A 17,885-nucleotide genomic window follows, 5' to 3' on the forward strand; every position below is an offset into this window, starting at 1 on the left:
AAGGATATTACTCAGTTAATTTCATTCATGTCGGATATGTTCGCCATGGTTGTAGACCTTGACGATGGTCTCCTTGATGTTGGGGATCTCGTGGAAGACGTGCTCTTCAGGGATACGACGGTCCAGTGGGTAGCCGAAGGGCTTCTTGTCAGGAGACACCCCCTTGACGTCATAGTAGTGGAACTTGGTCATAGTGGATAGACCTTCAATGGCTGCGTCGGCAGCACCGTCGGTCACAGCCACCACCAGCATGAACTCCACACCAGCTTCGTTACCCTTGGGTATCAATAGCCTGTTGGGAAGCCCAGTGGCGCTCTCGAACTGTTCAACTTGCATCTCGCTGCCGGCGGTAAGAGCTTCCTCCGTCATTGTCATCAGAGTCTTTTCACTGGGCACGTCAGGCACCGTCACAGAGGCCTCGGTGCTCTTGCGGGTGATTTGATTTTCGCCAGGCGTCACTGTTGGTAGATATAAACGAAACTAGAAATGCTGACATTCACAAGCAAATTGCAATATATTTCCCAGAGCATGATCACTCACCATCATTTTCGACACAGGGAAGACCTCGAAATTCTTTATCATATTACCATGCTGAAGCTAAATCTACTTCAAAGACCATCTCACAGACACCCTGTCTTCACTGAACCCACATTGACACATCATCAACACTACAACCCAATCTTTTCTAAACCAATATTTCACAACAAATTTTCCTACTCTACACCCTTATATTAAGTGCTCTTTCATATTCAGCAACTATTTTATTTACTCTACTCTTATCTTCAAATAACCCTTATCAGCACAACACTTTCATCCTCAATATACTTTTATTTTCACCATACATTTCAAATGACAAGACCTTGAACTGATCCATGTCTGGTTTAACATCATTATCAATACATCAGTATTTTTAGGACACCCTGGACATTATTGGCCTCTGACATAGCTCATATAATTAAGTCAAATCCATTTAGATACAGCTCCATCATCAGTGCATCCTTATTTGGTGAAATGAATTACGTGTACTTTGTTAAAGAAGCTTATGACCTGATACTTACGCACCATCACTGGCTTTCAGTTAAAATAATTCTCTATTGGAAAGATTAAGTGAAATAATCTAAAAAAGAGATGGAAAGAGAAGAACTATGATATCCTACTTTGGAGGAAGATATACATCAAATTTCAAGAGTACCAATGATAAATGTTCCCCATATATCGTTACCATATTCTGTACATACTTCACTCCCTGATTTTAACCTCAGCTATTCTTCTTAATAATTCTGAAAGTATTCACAGGAACTATAACTAGAAGACGAGAAGTTACCTATGATTTGAATGAAAGTAATGTTTTATACTTACGCTTTTTCCAAAACTTGTCTAGCTCAATGGCGTGCCAACGACCCTCGTCGAATGAAAGCTCGGCGCCAGTACGATCACGAACTGGATAGGCCATGATACGGACAGTGGCCAAAACCTCTTCCTCATTGTTGTTCAAAACATCAATCTTGTAAGAGAATTCTTTGTGATTCAGACGTGGTATAACAGCACTTATTTCTACATCTGTTTCTGCTCTGTCCTCGAAAAGATTTATGAGACTATATTCATAGTCTTCTAAATATGTCTCCAATGGGCCTTCAACTGCTACCTTGCTAATGGCCACACCAGAGAGCACAAGTTCTTCCTTAGTGTAAGGTGGAAGACTATCTTTATGCTTTCTGAAGAGGTTGTCGATGCGCTTGTGTACCTCATAGAAGATAGGGTCACGAGTAGCTCCCATATAGTGTTCCATGACACTAGGAGGCATGCCGTACTTTCCGTGGGGATCAGCCTGACGGGCAATCACCTTGTGAGCCATGTTGTTCAGAGAGCCGTAGAATTCAGGGTTAGGGCTGTACAGAGAGGACTCAATCACATCACCCAAGATAGCAATACCACGTTCATTCCTGATATCTATGATGGACCCATCCTTGGCAGTAATATAACCATGGTCGATAGCATCAAGAATGCGGTTCTCATAGTGCACTAGCTCATCAATCATAGGAAGACCATCCACATCTACAAGCATAAAGTTATCGGGGCGGGATGGGAATGGCACACCATTCTTGTAGGAAATCTGAGGTGCGTATCCCTCTTCCAAGGGCTTATCTTCTTCAATTGGTTCAACAGTCTTCAGGTGGTTGGAAATGCGCTCTGCGTCGAAACGGTTAGTCAGCTGGTGATGTATCCAGAAGAAGATCTCGCCCTTGCGCTCAATATGAGGGCCGTAAGTGTCCTTCCACCAGAAGGGGTATTCCATATGCCAGTTCACATAGTGGGTACTGAGACCAACGTCCTCAGAGAAGTAAGCAACTAGCTGTTCAGGGTTCTTATTGGTGCCTGTAAAATTCATGTGCAGTTTGCCTGCAGTACCATTCATCTTGGCTTTATACGCTTCCATAATTACTCGATTGTCAGTGAAAAAGTGTGGTGCGATCTCATAGAGAGGTGGTAGCACAAGGTGCTCACCAAGAGGGGAGTGCTTGACAGCTGCTACCAAAGCATAAGTAACCTCTCCCTCGTTCATTCGCTCACGGAAGTAGGCAGCATTAGCTATGGCAGTATCCCAGTCCTGACACTGCATGAGAACCTCAAAGAGCATGAGTGCTTCCTTGAGATCACGGGGGGTCAGAGCTGTCACGATATTTCCCTTCTTCTGAAGTCTCTTCGCTTTCAGTTCTACCATAAGTCTCTGAACGGCAGCTCCACCGTCAGCATAGTGAGAAAGCTCAGCCTCTGGATCAAAGGTGTTGGCGAAGGTTTTCAACCTCTCATCATGAAGAGGCTCGTACACCTTGTGGAGCAGGTAGTTGATGTCTCGCTGTTTCTGTGCTACAGACACGCCTGAGACACAAACAAATGCCAACATTAGAACCGATATTCCGATAGATGTGAAAAAGGGAGATAGAATATTACCATTATACATTCGGAATATTTACGAAGAAAATTACTCATAAATTCACCGAGCCACTATACAGCGTCTTTCTCAGTGATTTTGCAGTGGCCAAGGAATGAGTCTGTCAAGATCAATATCAGTGACATGTTCACTGCACTAGAATCAGTGAATATATTCTCTATGTATTGTTACAGTAGGAAAATACAGCAAAATATACTCACCAGCCTGATCTCCCTGGAAACCAGCGAGATTTCTCAAGCCGAGTTCTGGCCAGGCGGCGGCCGCAGCCACAAGAGTGCACAACACCAAAACCTTCATGCTGATGGTGCTGAGCAAGCTCTTCCCGTTGCCTTATATACCCCGCTGTCACAAGCGATATCGTCCATCACTTGGAGGGTAGAGTGGGCTCCACTGGACTTTCCCCCCCTCCCCCCCTCCCCTTCAATCTCAAGTGTTATTGATCACGCTATTTACGTATGACATGATAATCATGTACAGATGCAATCATTCCATACTCCACGTCTCATACTCCATTACATTTTATAGACTTTGCATCCACACGCTGAATACTTTCCTCTCGGTTCTTTACTTATGATGGTTCTGTTTAACCATACTTCATGATAGTACAATATTACGTATGTGTAACCATGTTCATCAATATGTCTAATCTTTACATTTTTCTAACCATATACATAATATTTGTTATTTACGTAATGTTGTTGACAAATCATAGAAGTTACATATATATTTGAGCAATACATTTGGCGGAATTAAGCTACGAAATATGTAAACATATTTCATTCATCTTTTTACTGAACATTAAGTTCTCTTTGTAATAAAAAGAGGCTCTTTAGACGTACCTTTGTAACTTCCTTCTGATAAAAGATTTTCTTGCAATAAGAGAATTCAAATCATGTAACTTAGATGTACCTCCTTGGTTTGTTTGATGTGTCTTACTAGTACCTGGTAGCTGAGATAGGCACATTACAATAAATACCATTCAGCATCATTACGTTTTGAGAATACTACGAACTTCACAAGCTTATTAGCTGCTGCAGCTCAGGTGTGGACGTATAGTAACGATGATATGATACCACTTGAGGTGTTCTAGTCTAGTCATACTAGAGATCTTGTTACACTATTGATTTTGAACACCTGCCTGAGACACGTATGCAATCACAAAATGGTTATTTGTCAAAGGCCTTTAAACCTTTATGACAAAGCAAAACCAGGACAGATAATTGTTCATACGTACTTCAATGAATCAGTGTACTTTTACTTGCCAAAACACATTCCGCGATTATGTTAATAACCTCATATCTGATCATACAAGAATACCATGGGAAGTGACAAGCAATGAGTACGCTGATATAACCAAATTCGCAACAACGGCAGTTTTGAGTATATTTCATTGGAGTGGGTCAGGCTAAAATCCCTTCTAGAACTAAGGCAAAACAGATGTAAATGTTACTAACACAACTGAAGAAATGTATATCAAGTAAATAAGAATTGGAATCAAACCTGAAACCTAACTCAGAATATATATTTTATGAAATGATTTTTTGGCAGTACTCATACTAGCACATTAGAATTCATTTCTCTTACATTTGCTTTAATACAGATACATCATAAAAGATTTCTTAGTAAATCACCATCATTGAAAAAACAAAGAAAATATAGTTAATTACAACACATAAACTATATTTCGTGTTAAACACTTTCATATCTACAATAAAATTTACACAGCAACAGACCGCTTGGCCCTTCGAGGGTGTCTGTGATTAAATCAACAAGTTGAGGTCTACCTAGATCCACCTTTTTATCGCATGAATTATTCAGAACGATGCAAGGTCCTCTCTTCGGACCCTCAGCGTAGTTACAACGACTGGCCAGACGCTGCTGCCGTCTCCACTGTCTGATCCGGGCGACCTTCGCATGACCTTATTGATGTGTTATCTTCTTCTCATATACCATAAGCTAGAGCGGTGATATGATATCTGTGTGATTGTCGGTGTCACGTTCATATGAATTCTGCGAAAATGTTGGTGTCAAGTTACTGACAGTGTTGTTAATCGATCATGGTGTTTGGGTCGATGATCAGTCACTTTATACGCGTTGGTGATCAGTTACTCTGAGTAGGAATTGGTAATGATCGGTCGTTGTGTACAGGTTGCGATGATCAAAGTAAGTATTGGTATAGAGTGATCGGCTATCATGCATGTGTCTGTGATCGGCTATCCAGCATGTGTCTCTGATCGGTCAACTTCCAGGTGCCTGTGATCGGCCCCCATTCACGTGGCGATAATCACCATTATTTACAGATTCATTATATCTGGTTGAGCAATTTCTATTTACATTACTGTTTGATTTCACTAATTCCATGCGGATGTTACTGTCTTGTTAGGTAGACCAGAAATGTTGGATGGAATGATAAATAGGCAGGTAGGTAGGTGGGCTGATGGATGCTAAAACTAAAATCTCAGTTTCTGTCAGCGGTGGGACGTCAGACTGGATGGTCAGTTTCCATAATGATGAAGTGAAATTGGACGACAAGTAACAATGGTACTGGGAAAGCTGAAACAGGAAATAGAATCATGCAAGGTAGATAAAACTGGGGATACACTGAGAGCTTGAGTAAATGGGAAGATCTTAAACGCAGTGTACAACAACCTCTCCTGAAGGAGTCTTTGTCCCAAAGGTGACTTATGGCTGTAAAACAAATGTTTAGTTAGATCACCTTTAGCGAAAGATAGGGTCAGTAGAATTAGATGATTAACATGATACATTTTGAATTAGGACGAATAGAGACAATGAACATCTGAGAAGGTTATAATGGTATCACAAAGTCATTAACTGACATCCCATAGAAGAGTTTATTAGAATTATGTAGTTTTAGTTCTAGGAAGAAGCAAAAGAAATGAGATAGTGATAAATAGCACTCACACGATACTAGAACTTAACCTCGCGTTTGAATAAGAACTAACACAGATGGATAAGTTGAACACATCAATATAACTCAACCCACATCACCTGCTATAAGGGAAGAATTATCTATTCATGAGAGAATTTAGTTAAGAGAGAATTGCTTGTCATTCTTCATCATCAGGATTAATATACGCATGGTAAATCGAGAGACCGGAGCTCAAGTCTATCCTTACTACTGTCTTTATAAAATAAAGTGAAGGGATGCATGTTGTTGGTGATGAGATGCATGACATGTTCCTGTTTATTCTACCGTACGGTTTTCTTATAAAGATTTCCTTCAGGCATATTAATCCAGCAAGAAATTCTTTCTAACAGTTTTTCGCCCGTTGTATTGCCGGAATGAGTGGAGGGCAGGGAAGAGAGTCTCCTTTGCTATTCGTTTCTTCTGTTGATTCTGAAGGGACTGCATTTCATTATGTAGTGTTAAGGCCAGACTTCTCCGCTTAGACCTTAGGTCTGTGTGGTTTGTATTTCTATCTAACTATATCAACTATCTAGATAGATAGACACGTTTGAATAGTTTCTCCGTTTTCTTCCGTCTGCTTACTTATGAGTGTTTGCATATGTGTGTGTGTGTGTGTGTGTGTGTGTGTGTGTGTGTGTGTGTGTGTGTGTGTGTGTGTGTGTTTCTTTCAATGTCATCTAACATAATACGATATATGTGCGCATTTTCCTTCTAGTAAAGAATGGCTTGTTGAATTTTGGCAGCCATTCGGCTGAAAATACACAGTTGAGATGATGTAGATATCATAGAACTGGGAAGTCATAATACTAACTAGTTAACTGATTTTCATATCCAGCTTAAGGTCATCGTTGGGGCTGGATATTTCGTATGCCTACTTTATGGGTTTCTGTATGGTATATACTTCATTCTGTACGTCAACTCTCAGTGTAAAGGATCATATTCTTTTACACTGTTGGGTAGAGGGGATTAAATGTACAGGTTAGGGCCTCTTTTTATCTCAAATAAGAGTGCGCATCTTGGAAAGTGTGTGCACAGATGCCAGTATCTATTGAAATAGACAACAAAATTCAAAAATAGTGTGAAATGATTATATATATATATATATATATATATATATATATATATATATATATATATATATATATATATATATATATATATTATATCTCATTATTATTATTATCATTATTTTGCTTTGTCGCTTTCTCCCGCGTTAGCGAAGTAGCGCAAGAAACAGACGAAAGAATGGCCCAAGCCACCCATATACACATGTATATACATACACGTCCACATACGCAAATATACATACCCATACATCTCAACGTATACATATATATACACACACACAGACATATACATATATACACATGTAAGAAATTCATACTGTCTGCCTTTATTCATTCCCATCGCCACCCCGCCACACATGGAATGACATCCCCCTTCCCCCTCATGTGTGCGAGGTAGCGCTAGGAAAAGACAAACAAAGGCCACATTCGTTCACACTCAGTCTCTAGCTGTCATGTAATAATGCACCGAAACCACAGCTCCCTTTTCACATCCAGGCCCCACACAACTTTCCATGGTTTACCCCAGACACTTCACATGGCCTGGTTCAATCCAATGACTGCACGTCGACCCCGGTATACCACATCGTTCCAATTCGCTCTATTTCTTGCACGCCTTTCACCCTCCTGCATGTTCAGGCCCCGATCACTCAAAATCTTTTTCACTCCATCTTTCCACCTCCAATTTGGTTTCCCACTTCTCCTCGTTCCCTCCACCTCTGACACATATATCCTCTTTGTCAATCTTTCCTCACTCATTCTCTCCATGTGACCAAACCATTTCAAAACACCCTCTTCTGCTCTCTCAACCACACTCTTTTTATTACCACACATCTTTCTTACCCTATTACTACTTACTCGATCAAACCACCTCACTCCACATATTGTCCTCAAACATCTCATTTCCAGCACATCCACCCTCCTGCGCACAACTCTACGCCTCGCCTCGCCCACGCCTCGCAACCATACAACATTGTTGGAGCCACTATTCCTTCATAGCCATTTTTGCTTACCGAGATAATCTTCTCGACTTCCACACATTCTTCAAGGCTCCCAGAATTTTCGCCCCCTCCCCCACCCTATGATTCACTTCCGCTTCCATGGTTCCATCCGCTGCCAAATCCACTCCCAGATATCTAAAACACTTCTCTTCCTCCAGTTTTTCTCCATTCAAACTTACCTCCCAACTGACTTGACCCTCAACCCTACTGCACCTAATAACCTTGCTCTTATTCACATGTACTCTCAACTTTCTTCTTTCACACACTTTACCAAACTCAGTCACAAGCTTCTGCAGTTTATCACATGAATCAGCCACCAGTGCTGTATCATCAGCGAACAACAACTGACTCACTTCCCAAGCTTTCTCATCCACAACAGACTGCATACTTGCCCCTCTTTCCAAAACTCTTGCATTCACCTCCCTAACAACCCCATCCATAAACAAATTAAACAACCATGGAGACATCACACACCCCTGCCGCAAACCTACATTCACTGAGAACCAATCACTTTCCTCTCTTCCTACACGTACACATGCCTTACATCCTCGATAAAAACTTTTCACTGCTTCTAACAACTTGCCTCCCACACCATATATTCTTAATACCTTCCACAGAGCATCTCTATCAACTCTATCATATGCCTTCTCCAGATCCATAAATGCTACATACAAATCCATTTGCTTTTCTAAGTATTTCTCACATACATTCTTCAAAACAGACACCTGATCAACACATCCTCTACCACTTCTGAAACCACACTGCTCTTCCCCAATCTGATGCTCTGTACATGCCTTCACCCTCTCAATCAATACCCTCCCATATAATTTACCAGGAATACTCAACAAACTTATACCTCTGTAATTTGAGCACTCACCTTTGTCCCCTTTGCCTTTGTACAATGGCACTATGCAAGCATTCCGCCAATCCTCAGGCACCTCACCATGAATCATACATACATTGAATAACCTTACCAACCAATCAACAATACAGTCATCCCCTTTTTTAATAAATTCCACTGCAATACCATCCAAACCCGCTGCCTTGCCGGCTTTCATCTTCCGCAAAGCTTTTACTACCTCTTCTCTGTTTACCAAATCATTTTTCCTGGCCCCTCTCACTTTGCACACCACCTCGACCAAAACACCCTATATCTGCCACTGTATCATCAAACAAATTCAACAAACCTACAAAATACTCACTCCATCTCCTTCTCACATCACCACTACTTGTTATCACCTCCCCATTAGCCCCCTTCACTGAAGTTCCCATTTGTTCCCTTGTCTTACGCACTTTAGTTAACTCTTTCCAAAACATCTTTTTATTCTCCCTAAAATATAATGATACTCTCTCACCCCAACTCTCATTTGCCCTCTTTTTCACCTCTTGCACCATTCTCTTGACCTCCTGCCTCTTTCTTTTATACATCTCCCACTCATTTGCATTATTTCCCTGCAAAAATCGTCCAAATGCCTCTCTCTTCTCTTTCACTGAAAATCTTACTTCTTCATCCCACCACTCTCTACCCTTTCTAATCTACCCAACCTCCCACGCTTCTCATGCCACAAGCATCTTTTGCGCAAGCCATCACTGATTCCCTAAATACATCCCATTCCTCCCCTACTCCCCTTACCTCCTTTGTTCTCACCTTTTTCTATTCTGTACTCAGTCTCTCCTGGTACTTCCTCACACAAGTCTCCTTCCCAAGCTCACTTACTCTCACCACTCTCTTCGCCCCAACATTCTCTCTTCTTTTCTGAAAACCTCTACAAATCTTCACCTTCGCCTCCACAAGATAATGATCAGACATCCCTCCAGTTGCACCTCTCAGCACATTAACATCCAAAAGTCTCTCTTTCGCGCGCCTGTCAATTAACACGTAATCCAATAACGCTCTCTCGCCATCTCACCTATTCACATACGCATACTTATGTATAGCTGGCTTTTTAAACAAGGTATTCCCAATCACCAGTCCTTTTTCAGCACATAAATCTACAAGCTCTTCATCATTTCCATTTACAACACTGAACACCCCATGTATACCAATTATTCCCTCAACTGCCACATTACTCACCTTTGCATTCAAATCACTCATCACTATAACCCGGTCTCGTGCATCAAAACCACTAACACACTCATTCAGCTGCTCCCAAAATACTTGCCTCTCATGATCTTTCTTCTCATGCCCAGGTGCATATGCACCAATAATCACCCATCTCTCTCCATCAACTTTCAGTTTTACCCATATCAATCTAGAGTTTACTTTCTCACACTCTATCACATACTCCCCCACTCCTGTTTCAGGAGTAGTGCTACTCCTTCCCTTACTCTCGTCCTCTCACTAACCCTTGACTTTACTCCCAAGACATTCCCAAACCACTCTTCACCTTTACCCTTGAGCTTCGTTTCACTCAGAGCCAAAACATCGAGGTTCCTTTCCTCAAACATACTACCTATCTCTCCTTTTTCTCATCTTGGTTACATCCACACACATTTAGACACCCCAATCTGAGCCTTCGAGGAGGATGAGCACTCCCCGCGTGACTCCTTCTTCTGTTTCCCCTTTTAGAAAGTTAAAATAAAAGGAGGGGAGGGTTTCTGGCCCCCCCGCTCCCGTCCCCTTTAGTCGCCTTCTACGACACGTGAGGAATGCGTGGGAAGTATTCTTTCTCCCCTATCCCCAGGGAAGATATATATATATATATATATGTGTGTGTGTGTGTGTGTGTGTGTGTGTGTGTGTGTGTGTGTGTGTGTGTGTGTGTTTGCCTCAATCAAAAAGGCATTTGTTAAATATTATTCAAAATGGGATCTGAGGTATAGATGTAACATATATCGGTAGAATTTTCTCTCTTTATTCATACGTACATGATGCATGAAGATGACACTTGTGTATTTTGTATGAGCAATTCGAAGTGATCAGGGGATCCCCTTATGATCTTGTATATGAACTGTGTTAGTTCACATTCTACAGAATGTTTCCCAAATGTCCAGAATCATGATAGTCAGTTATAGTAACTTGCGACATCCATGAACCAATAATCAAATGTATGCAAGTCTATCCCCTATGAAAGCAATATTCATCATAAGCATATGAATATGTTTTGTATAAAGGACCAGTAATATGTGCAACTGAACATTAAACACTACAATCTTCTATGACTCATTCTACTCTGTTTTTGACAAGTTTACTTTAACTTTCTCATTCATGTCGGATATGTTCGCCATGGTTGTAGACCTTGACGATGGTCTCCTTGATGTTGGGGATCTCGTGGAAGACGTGCTCTTCAGGGATACGACGGTCCAGTGGGTAGCCGAAGGGCTTCTTGTCAGGAGACACCCCCTTGACGTCATAGTAGTGGAACTTGGTCATGGTGGGAAGACCTTCAATGGCTGCGTCAGCTGCACCGTCGGTCACAGCCACCACCAGCATGAACTCCACACCAGCTTTGTTGCCTTTGGGTATCAATAGCCTGTTGGGAAGCCCAGTGGCGCTCTCGAACTGATGAAGATGCAGGTCGGTGCCAGCAGCAACGGCCTCCTCAGTCTTACGCATCAGAGTCTTGAAGCTGGGCACGTCAGGCACCGTCACCGAAGCCTCACCGCTCTTGCGGATGATTTGGTTCTTGCCAGGATTCACTGTTAGAAGATGGAAAACGTAAATATCCTAACAAATTAGTATAGTATCCCAAATAATATTCTTTCTATCCTAGTATTATCATACATTTGGTATATCTTTAAATGATAAGCTCCGCCTTCATTTCGAACTATCTATGTATAAGTATTTACCATTCCGTCTCTTTAAACTAAAAATCAAAAAAAAAAATGTAGACGTTCTTTGCAGAGATCCTTCATACTTACAAGATGTCCAGAACTTGTCTAGTTCAATGGCGTGCCAACGACCCTCGTTGAAAGAAAGCTCAGCGCCGGTAGCGTAACGATGTGGCCAGGCCATGATGCGCACCGTGGCTAAAACTTTGGCCTTATTGTTGTTAAGTACATCAATATTAAAGGAGAAGTCTTTGTGTCTAAGACGTGGGATGTGTGCACTAATTTCTACCTCTGTTTCTGTTTTGTCCTCGAACACATTGACAAGACTAAATTCATAGTCTTCCAAGTATGTCTCTAATGGACCATCAATGGCTACACTGTTAATGGCCACGCCAGGGAACACGAGTTCTTCCTTAGTATAAGGTGGAAGACTATCTTTATGCTTTCTGAAGAGGTTGTCGATGCGCTTGTGTAACTTATAGAAGCTGGGGTCACGAATAGCTGCCATGTAGTGTTCCATGACACTTGGAGGCATGCCGTACTTTCCGTGGGGATCAGCCTGACGGGCAATCACCTTGTGAGCCATGTTGTTCAAAGAGCCGTAGAACTCACGGTTGGGGCTGTACAGAGAGGACTCAATCACATCACCCAAGATAGCAATGCCACGTTCGTTTTTAATATCTATGACTGACCCATTCTTGGCAATGATATATCCATGGTCGATGGCATCAAGAATGCGGCTCTCATAGTGCACTAACTCATGAATCATAGGAAGACCTTCCACATCTACAAGCATCATGTTATCGGGGCGGGATGGGAATGGCACACCATTCTGGTATGATATTTGGGGAGCAAAGCCCTCTTTAAGGGGCTCATTTACCCAAAGTGGTTCGGAAATCTTCAAGTGGTTAGAAATGCGCTCTGCGTCGAAGCGGTTTGTAAGCTGGTGATGTATCCAGAAGAAGATCTCACCCTTGCGCTCAATGTGACGGCCGAAAGTGTCGTTCCACCAGAAAGGATATTCTATATGCCAGTTAGCGTAGTGGGTACTGAGACCAATGTCCTCAGCAAAGTAGGCAACTTGCCGTTCAGGATTCTTCTTTGTGCCCGTAAAGTTCATATTTAGTTTGACTGGTATACCAGTCATCTTGGCCTTATACGCTTCCAGGATCAATGTGTTATTTGTGTAGAAGTGAGGAACAATCTCATACAACGGTGGCAGCACAACTTGCTCAAAGATCGGGATGTGTTTCACAGCTGCGTACACAGCGTAAACAAACTCTTCCTCGTTCATTTGTTCTCGGAAGTAGGCAGCATTAGCTATGACAGTTTCCCAGTCTTTGCAATACAGGAAAACCTCAAAGAGCATGAGTGCTTCCTTGAGATCACGGGGGGTCAGAGCTGTCATGATACGTCCTTTCTTCTGAAGCCTTTCAGCCTTCAATTCTCTCATAAGCTTTTGAACGGCAGCCCCACCGTCGTCGTAATGGGAGAGTTCAGCCTCTGGGTTAAAAGTGCTGCTAAAGGTCTTCAACCTCTCATCACGAAGAGGTTCGTACACCTTGTGGAGAAGGTGGTTGATGTCACGCTGCCTCTTTGCTAAAGGTTCGCCTGAATCACAAACAAATAGAAGCATTAGAAGCAATAATTCATTATTTTATTGCATTTAGATTGTACATAGAGTAATGACATTGTAGACTTTAAACTTCTGACGAAAACACTATTCATAATTTTACTAAACTCTCCAGTATTTGTGTTGGTGACTGGTTGCAATAGTCAAGCAACACTCTCTCAAGATCAGTGATTATGCTCGTCAACATTACAGTCTGTCTCAGTGGTTGTGTTCTTCATAATCATTACAATCTCCAAGTGTCATCACGTACTATAACAGAGAATGTTACGAAGTATACTAACCAGCTGTCGAAGCTGCATCTGCTTGGAAACCGGCAAGATGTCTCAAGTTGATTTCTGGCCAGGCGGCGGCCGCAACCACCAGAGCGAACAACACCAAGACCTTCATGCTGATGGTGCTGGAGGAGCTCCCGCATCGCCTTATATACCCCGTTGGTTCTCACTACCGGCGGACCGTCTTACCCCGCCCTTGATAACAGTTGCTATGCCGCCTCTTTTTAGCATCTTCCTTTGCTTACTAATGAATTTACCCTATCTTGTTCTGAATTCTTTAGATGTCGTGTGATGCATTTGATTATTAATCAGCGGTATGTATTCAACTTTATCTGCCTTTTACAAAACGTCGCCTTCCATGGCGAAAGATAACTGAACGGCAGTTGTTCTGTGCATGTACAGTTTCTGTTGCATAAAATGAAATCTAGTCATAGGTATGATATTACGAGGTCGGTTCTTTCCATGTAAAGCTGTTGTGATAGATCTATTAGAGCAGTAGAATACTTTTGACTACTTCGAAGTCTATGAAATACCGTTCATGGTTTGAATTGGTTTTTCATAATTCATTAGCTTCAAAGTTAAATCAGTTTCTCTGGCTATGGGAAAGTTTCCTTTAGAATATGTGTTGCGTGTCCCTATAACGGGTTATTCTATTCCTTTTATCATGCCAGTTAAAAAAAGTACTTTTTGCCTTATAATTGCGTAAACAAAGATTATCTCGTAAAAGTCGTTTCATATTCAATTTCTGTGAAGCCAAACGTGTTTGCAATAACTTTCTAGTCTGTTTAACTGGATCTTAACTAAATTCTTCTCGAGTGATATGAAGTAACATTCAAGATTATCATTAGATGCTAATGTTTCAAAAGGGCAGCCTTTGAATTTCAAGATGGATCAAGGAAGGTGGGTTTAACTGAATAAAAAGGTGATCCATCCAACAGTCTCCTCCAGAAAACAGTATACTCTTTGCACATACATCTTTGATCTTTCTAAGCCGAACTAGAGCATAATCCAACAAGCGCCTGTGATGCGAGTGTGCAATCGTTCAGGCCGTTTTGTGTTTACTGGGTGGTCAAAAGTAATCTTTAGTTAGTTTATGTACTGTATATCAAACCTGCCCAGAACACCTTGCTAAATGATACTATAATAGCCAACGGAAAATTCATACCTGCTCAGGATGAGTTTCATGCATAGATGACTCAACTATATCATATCATCAAATTTGGCATAAACCTTCTTCTTAATCTCACTGAAACGGATTCATCTTTAACATCATGACTAACCAATTACACATAACTTTTTACTTTACAGAGACAAAAAGAACTATTCATTTTACTCATCATGTCGATTAGTTTCCTTTCGAAATATGATATTCAGGTTTTATCCGTGACAGAATAAACCCTTACTTAGCAATGCACGCGTCCTGTAGCGTGCACTTCCAAAGGAAAGTATTCCCAGTGCCTTCTACTTCAGGCTGGTAACTAACTGAAAAGCAGGTATGATAACTCACACTCTCTATGTAGATTATATATCGGTTAGGCTCACGAGCAACAAGAGTTAGTTAACCCAATTGTGTAACTTGATTATTCATGGAATGTATATACATATCTTGGTAACACATCACCCCCCACTTTCATTCATTCATAAGTTCTTAATAACGTCCATCTTCCACCAATTTGGTCTTTTCCTGTCTCCGAATAACTTGTTCGGGTATGAAATGACAGTGTGCATGACAGGGTACATGTGGTAGTAAAAAGGGTATGGCTGAGAGAACTAAAGAGGGGTCTGTTCTTATGGTTTGGAAGAACAGAGAGGATGAGTGAGGAAAGACTGAGTAAGAGGATATACGTACCAGATGTTGAAAGAACAAGGAGGGGACTAGAAGGATAAGATGTAAGGTTGGGGTGGAAGATGAATCAAGTTATCAGGGTTTGAACATGCAGGTGGCTGTGAATGGGATGAAGTAAATTGGAAACGATGTGGGATATATCAGACTACCTTTCATCAAAGGGCTGAACCAGGATATATGAACAGGTTAGAAGAATCCACAGAAAGGTATGTGGGGCTTAGCTCTTGGGAGACGTCACAGCTCTTGGGAGACGTCACAGCTCTTGGGAGACGTCACAGTTCTTGGGAGACGTCACAGTTCTTGGGAGACGTCACAGTTCTTAGGAGACGTCACAGTTCTTGGGAGACGTCACAGTTCTTGGGAGACGTCACAGTTCTTGGGAGACGTCACAGTTCTTGGGAGACGTCACAGTTCTTGGGAGACGTCACAGGAGTCGATGCTTTATATTGTCAACGACTAGACAGTAAATGTTACCTCTTACATGGCGTAGCGGTTAGGGTTCCTAGCCGTGACGTATTCACAGGCTGCTTAGGGTCGAGTACATAAGTTCGAATCCTGGATGCGGCAGTCGACCCACGGTCAACCCAGCTGTTCTTCCACCCCTAGGGGTTGGTCGATAAAATGGGTACCTGGCTCAGGCTAAGTTATACATATTCATATGATATACATATGAGTATAATGCATATGAAAGCTCATTTACAGAGAACACATAATATCCTCCAACAGATAGGACTCGAACGCAGGACCTTTGCATTGTGGTCAGTAACGCAAATCGCTTGGCTATGATTGTTCCTAACAGGGATATGACTATTCGATTACAAGTAATTGAATACCCTTCGTCTAACAAAACATTCATGAGCAATGGGGCCTAGACCGAGCAGTACGCGTTCCCGACTACCATGTAAAGGTCCTGAGATCGAGTTGTGGCTGTTGGAGGGCAAGCTTGTGATATACATCTTACATATAGAGTACTGCCTATGTATTCCCTACGTGTCGTAGAAGGCGAATTAAAGGAATAGGAGCGAGGGGCTCGATTTTCTCTCCTGCTGTTTTCCTTTTCTAAAAGAGGGAACAGAGAACAAGGGAGGATTTTTCCTCTAAAGCTGTCCTCTGTTCTTGAGACTACCATGCTAATGTGTGAAATGGCAAATATGTATGAAAAAAAAAAAAATATATATATATATATATATATATATATATATATATATATATATATATATATATTTTATTTATATTTATTTATTATACTTTGTCGCTGTCTCCCGCGTTTGCGAGGTAGCGCAAGGAAACAGACGAAAGAAATGGCCCAAACCCCCCCCCATACACATGTATATACATACGTCCACACACGCAAATATACATACCTACACAGCTTTCCATGGTTTACCCCAGATGCTTCACATGCCTTGATTCAATCCACTGACAGCACGTCAACCCCGGTATACCACATCGATCCAATTCACTCTATTCCTTGCCCTCCTTTCACCCTCCTGCATGTTCAGGCCCCGATCACACAAAATCTTTTCACTCCATCTTTCCACCTCCAATTTGGTCTCCCTCTTCTCCTCGTTCCCTCCACCTCCGACACATATATCCTCTTGGTCAATCTTTCCTCACTCATTCTCTCCATGTGCCCAAACCACTTCAAAACACCCTCTTCTGCTCTCTCAACCACGCTCTTTTTATTTCCACACATCTCTCTTACCCTTACGTTACTCACTCGATCAAACCACCTCACACCACACATTGTCCTCAAACATCTCATTTCCAGCACATCCATCCTCCTGCGCACAACTCTATCCATAGCCCACGCCTCGCAACCATACAACATTGTTGGAACCACTATTCCTTCAAACATACCCATTTTTGCTTTCTGAGATAATGTTCTCGACTTCCACACATTCTTCAAAGCCCTCAGAATTTTCGCCCCCTCCCCCACCCTATGATCCACTTCCGCTTCCATGGTTCCATCCGCTGCCAGATCCACTCCCAGATATCTAAAACACTTCACTTCCTCCAGTTTTTCTCCATTCAAACTCACCTCCCAATTGACTTGACCCTCAACCCTACTGTACCTAATAACCTTGATCTTATTCACATTTACTCTTAACTTTCTTCTTCCACACACTTTACCAAACTCAGTCACCAGCTTCTGCAGTTTCTCACATGAATCAGCCACCAGCGCTGTATCATCAGCGAACAACAACTGACTCACTTCCCAAGCTCTCTCATCCCCAACAGACTTCATACTTGCCCCTCTTTCCAAAACTCTTGCATTTACCTCCCTAACAACCCCATCCATAAACAAATTAAACAACCATGGAGACATCACACACCCCTGCCGCAAACCTACATTCACTGAGAACCAATCACTTTCCTCTCTTCCTACACGTACACATGCCTTACATCCTTGATA

At 41.9% G+C, this 17,885-nt stretch overlaps 2 protein-coding genes across 2 annotated transcripts in view; both read right to left on the bottom strand.

Annotated features, from left to right (window-relative positions):
• LOC139756835 (pseudohemocyanin-2-like) overlaps window positions 1-3,308 on the bottom strand; it is a 3,699-nt gene extending 391 nt beyond the window's left edge. The window contains exons 1-3 of the mRNA XM_071676661.1: window positions 3,154-3,308; window positions 1,360-2,880; window positions 1-458 (exon numbers count right to left, since the gene is read on the bottom strand). The exon at window positions 1-458 is cut by the window's left edge and continues 391 nt beyond it. Coding sequence (XP_071532762.1) covers window positions 22-458; window positions 1,360-2,880; window positions 3,154-3,250 — 2,055 coding nt within the window. The 5' untranslated portion in view covers window positions 3,251-3,308 and the 3' untranslated portion in view covers window positions 1-21. The remainder of the gene's footprint in view (window positions 459-1,359; window positions 2,881-3,153) is intronic.
• Window positions 3,309-10,786: 7,478 nt separating this feature from the next.
• Window positions 10,787-13,746, bottom strand: LOC139756836 (pseudohemocyanin-2-like). Its single transcript, XM_071676662.1, has 3 exons — window positions 13,633-13,746; window positions 11,809-13,329; window positions 10,787-11,586 (listed from the first exon to the last, which is right to left on the bottom strand). Exons 1-3 carry the CDS (start codon window positions 13,736-13,738, stop codon window positions 11,150-11,152), a joined length of 2,064 nt encoding a protein of 687 aa, XP_071532763.1. The 5' UTR covers window positions 13,739-13,746; the 3' UTR covers window positions 10,787-11,149.
• Between the last annotated feature and the right edge of the window lie 4,139 nt (window positions 13,747-17,885).

This window comes from Panulirus ornatus, chromosome 23, assembly GCF_036320965.1.
Source record: "Panulirus ornatus isolate Po-2019 chromosome 23, ASM3632096v1, whole genome shotgun sequence".
NCBI lineage: Eukaryota > Metazoa > Arthropoda > Malacostraca > Decapoda > Palinuridae > Panulirus > Panulirus ornatus.